The sequence below is a fragment of the Pundamilia nyererei genome, unplaced genomic scaffold (assembly GCF_000239375.1).
Source record: "Pundamilia nyererei isolate P.nyererei 1_Seehausen unplaced genomic scaffold, PunNye1.0 scaffold00014, whole genome shotgun sequence".
Classification (NCBI taxonomy): domain Eukaryota; kingdom Metazoa; phylum Chordata; class Actinopteri; order Cichliformes; family Cichlidae; genus Pundamilia; species Pundamilia nyererei.
In genome coordinates this window covers 772,245-774,994 of record NW_005187415.1, presented here as the reverse complement: position 1 = coordinate 774,994, position 2,750 = coordinate 772,245, and the positions used below count along the sequence as shown (strand labels likewise).

At 41.9% G+C, this 2,750-nt stretch overlaps 1 protein-coding gene across 1 annotated transcript in view; it reads right to left on the bottom strand.

Moving 5' to 3' along the window:
* LOC102193326 (copine-8) overlaps positions 1–2,750 on the bottom strand; it is a 104,888-nt gene that overhangs the window by 30,304 nt on the left and 71,834 nt on the right. Inside the window, exons 12-13 of the mRNA XM_005725098.1 lie at positions 988–1,041; positions 811–872 (exon numbers count right to left, since the gene is read on the bottom strand). Of these exons, the coding sequence (XP_005725155.1) occupies positions 811–872; positions 988–1,041 (116 nt within the window). The remainder of the gene's footprint in view (positions 1–810; positions 873–987; positions 1,042–2,750) is intronic.

The following is a 2,750-nucleotide window of genomic DNA, read 5'->3' as shown; positions in this document are numbered from 1 at the left end:
TTTTTACATTCATTGGGCCCCAATCAGCCCAAATATCAAAGAGAAATTAAAAATGCATGTCGTGGAAGAGTTTGGGTCTTAGGAAGTTAAACTTTGATTAAAGATTTCTGAAGTTTTAATGAGAATGAAGATTTTAATGTAATCAGGGTTTTTGTGGAGTTGCTACTAGTTGTACTTTGGTTGAAAAATTACATTTTAGTTTTGTGCAGGAGGAAAAAATCTATTTGTGTCCCCTCCCGAATTCCAAAGGCAGCAGGAAAAGAGGAATACTCGCAACTTTGCAGACACACACACACACACCTTTCTCCCCGTTGACAGTGAATCTAATGTCTGTGTCTAATGTCCTCTTGTCTGTGAGTCTAATGAAAGCAGAGTGTGTGGGCGAGCATTTCCACCACGCCTGGGTGCACGCGGTCAACCCTCCTGAGCAACACACACACACACACACACACGAGCACACACGATGGCACGGGGCTCGGGCAAGTGCCGAAACACAATACAAGATTACACACAAGGACACGCACGCGCGCTTCAGAGCCTGAACTCTGTGTACTTGACTTCAGGTCAGCCCATCTGTCAGTCTCTCCCTCTCCACCTTTCACTTTCTTCCTCTCACATGCAAATGCACTTTTTTTCCATCTGATTCACTCACACTGAGGGATCATTATCTTTGGCACATTGCAGACACTGAGCAGTGATGGGGCCGTTATCCAAGCAGCGACGAGCACACCCAGCATGTCAATCCTCATTAAAAGACTGCAACCCCCGACTCTCAGCGTGGGCTCGGTGATTGCATAGTCATTGACCTACCCTCCTTTGATGTAGTCCAGGAAGGTGACTTCAGTGTCCACCAGGAATGACAGGAGGGTTACCTGTAGGTGATAACACCTCAGTCAGCCCAAGCACTGTCGATGATGTAACAAAGTTATTCTGTCTGACACAATAAGAGTGCCACATTTCAAATCTAGTTCAGAAATCATTCCTTACTGTTCCAGAGTTGAGGTATTTTTTCTTCTTTCCTTTCTTCTTTGGATTTACCACCTAAAGAAAGAGCACATTTTCTCCATTAACTTCAAATATACTTTGTAAATCCATCCCTTAATTTGAGTGTCGTTTATAAGTTTAGAAATGGTAACGTGTTTTAAGTACTTTTGCTTTTTTTAAAAAAAAAACAACAACACAAAGTTGTCATATTGTCTAGTGCCAGACTGATATAGGATTTTTTAGATAGATAACGATATTTGGTGATTTAGGCGTCAGTTTTGGATGAGCAGGCGACTAAATGCCACATAGCTGAGAGGAGCCGGCCCTTTGCCGCATGTCTTTCCTTCCACTTTCCTGTCAATCTTCACTGTGTCTGAGTAATAAAGCCAGAAAAAGGCCCCAAAAAATATTTCACTAGCTGGGCTCACGTCATATATTCAACAGCGTTTTAGCAGATAAAGGTGAAAGGCTTAAACGTGAATTGAGCTGCAATTCGGGGAAGGCCTCAAAGGGGACTGGCAGATCCCCATGTACTACATAGAAGTAAAGAAGTTAAAGAATTGAAAAGGGGAGAGAGGGAGGGTGGGGCACGTAAACGAGAATAAACAGCTTGTTGGACTGGGGGAACCTATATAGATTTATTACTGGTTGCTGGATCCTACACACGGCTGCAGTTTTTCAGCCGCCACACACAAACACCAATAACAACAACAGGAACCAATTCATCTGTTTTAAGCTGGCGAGGCAGCACACCGCGCCCCCCCGCCACAGATATCAATAGATCAGCAAACAGCTAATATCATCCCACTACTAAATCAGTCAAGCTTTGATGGTTACACTTTGTAAGCAAACAGTAGCAGATACAGAGCAATGTTAACATTACTTAAAAATAATGTTTCCAGCCCTCTGATAAAAGTAGGCATAATAACTTCTCGCCAACTCCTGGTGGAATTATCCGGCTCTTCAGTTGCTAAATCTGGTAAGAGCTCCATTATAATCAGCAGCTATTTTTTAAATATTATTTTTAACTTCATCTGTGCACCATCTCCTCCTGTGAAAGTAACATGCAATGGACATTTAGAGCTTCTTCTCCAAAAATAATTTAGTGTCACAGCCAAAAATACTGTTAAACCATCTCAACAGAGTTTTGGGAAATAAAGGAGCTGATAATTCTCTTTTAGTGCATTCCTACAAAGCTTCCTCAAATATGACAAACTGCTCATAAAAATACTCAATAGTCTACTGCATGTGACTTACACAAAGGTCAAAGGAGATGTCTTCACTTTATATGCAAACATAACAACATCCTTCAGTGTAATACCAATTAGATTCTGTAAAATTAAAGCATGCTTGGCCCTAAATGCTTCAGTTTGCGGGGATAATATGTGATAGCTGAGGTGACTTTGCAGTATACTTCATATCCCCTTCATCGGTCCTCAGATACTTCCTTCCCTAAACCAGCAGCTACCATGCTAGGACCATTCAGAGACTTGTGTGATGAGGGGACCAGACACAACCTCCTTTTGAATGCCAAACAGTGGATATTAAATCTGAGTTTTATGGTCTAATTTAGCTGTGCCAAGGTTAAACAGGAAGACAGAAGGCCTCGGGGAAACAACATACAAAATGTGTGGATTTATGCATTTCTCCTTGGTTCACTTTGGACTGGCACCCGCGAGGACGCATTTGGCTCTGGAGGTGAATTGAAATGTGATTGTGACACAAATACACACAGAGACACACAAACAAAATGCATTTAACACTGC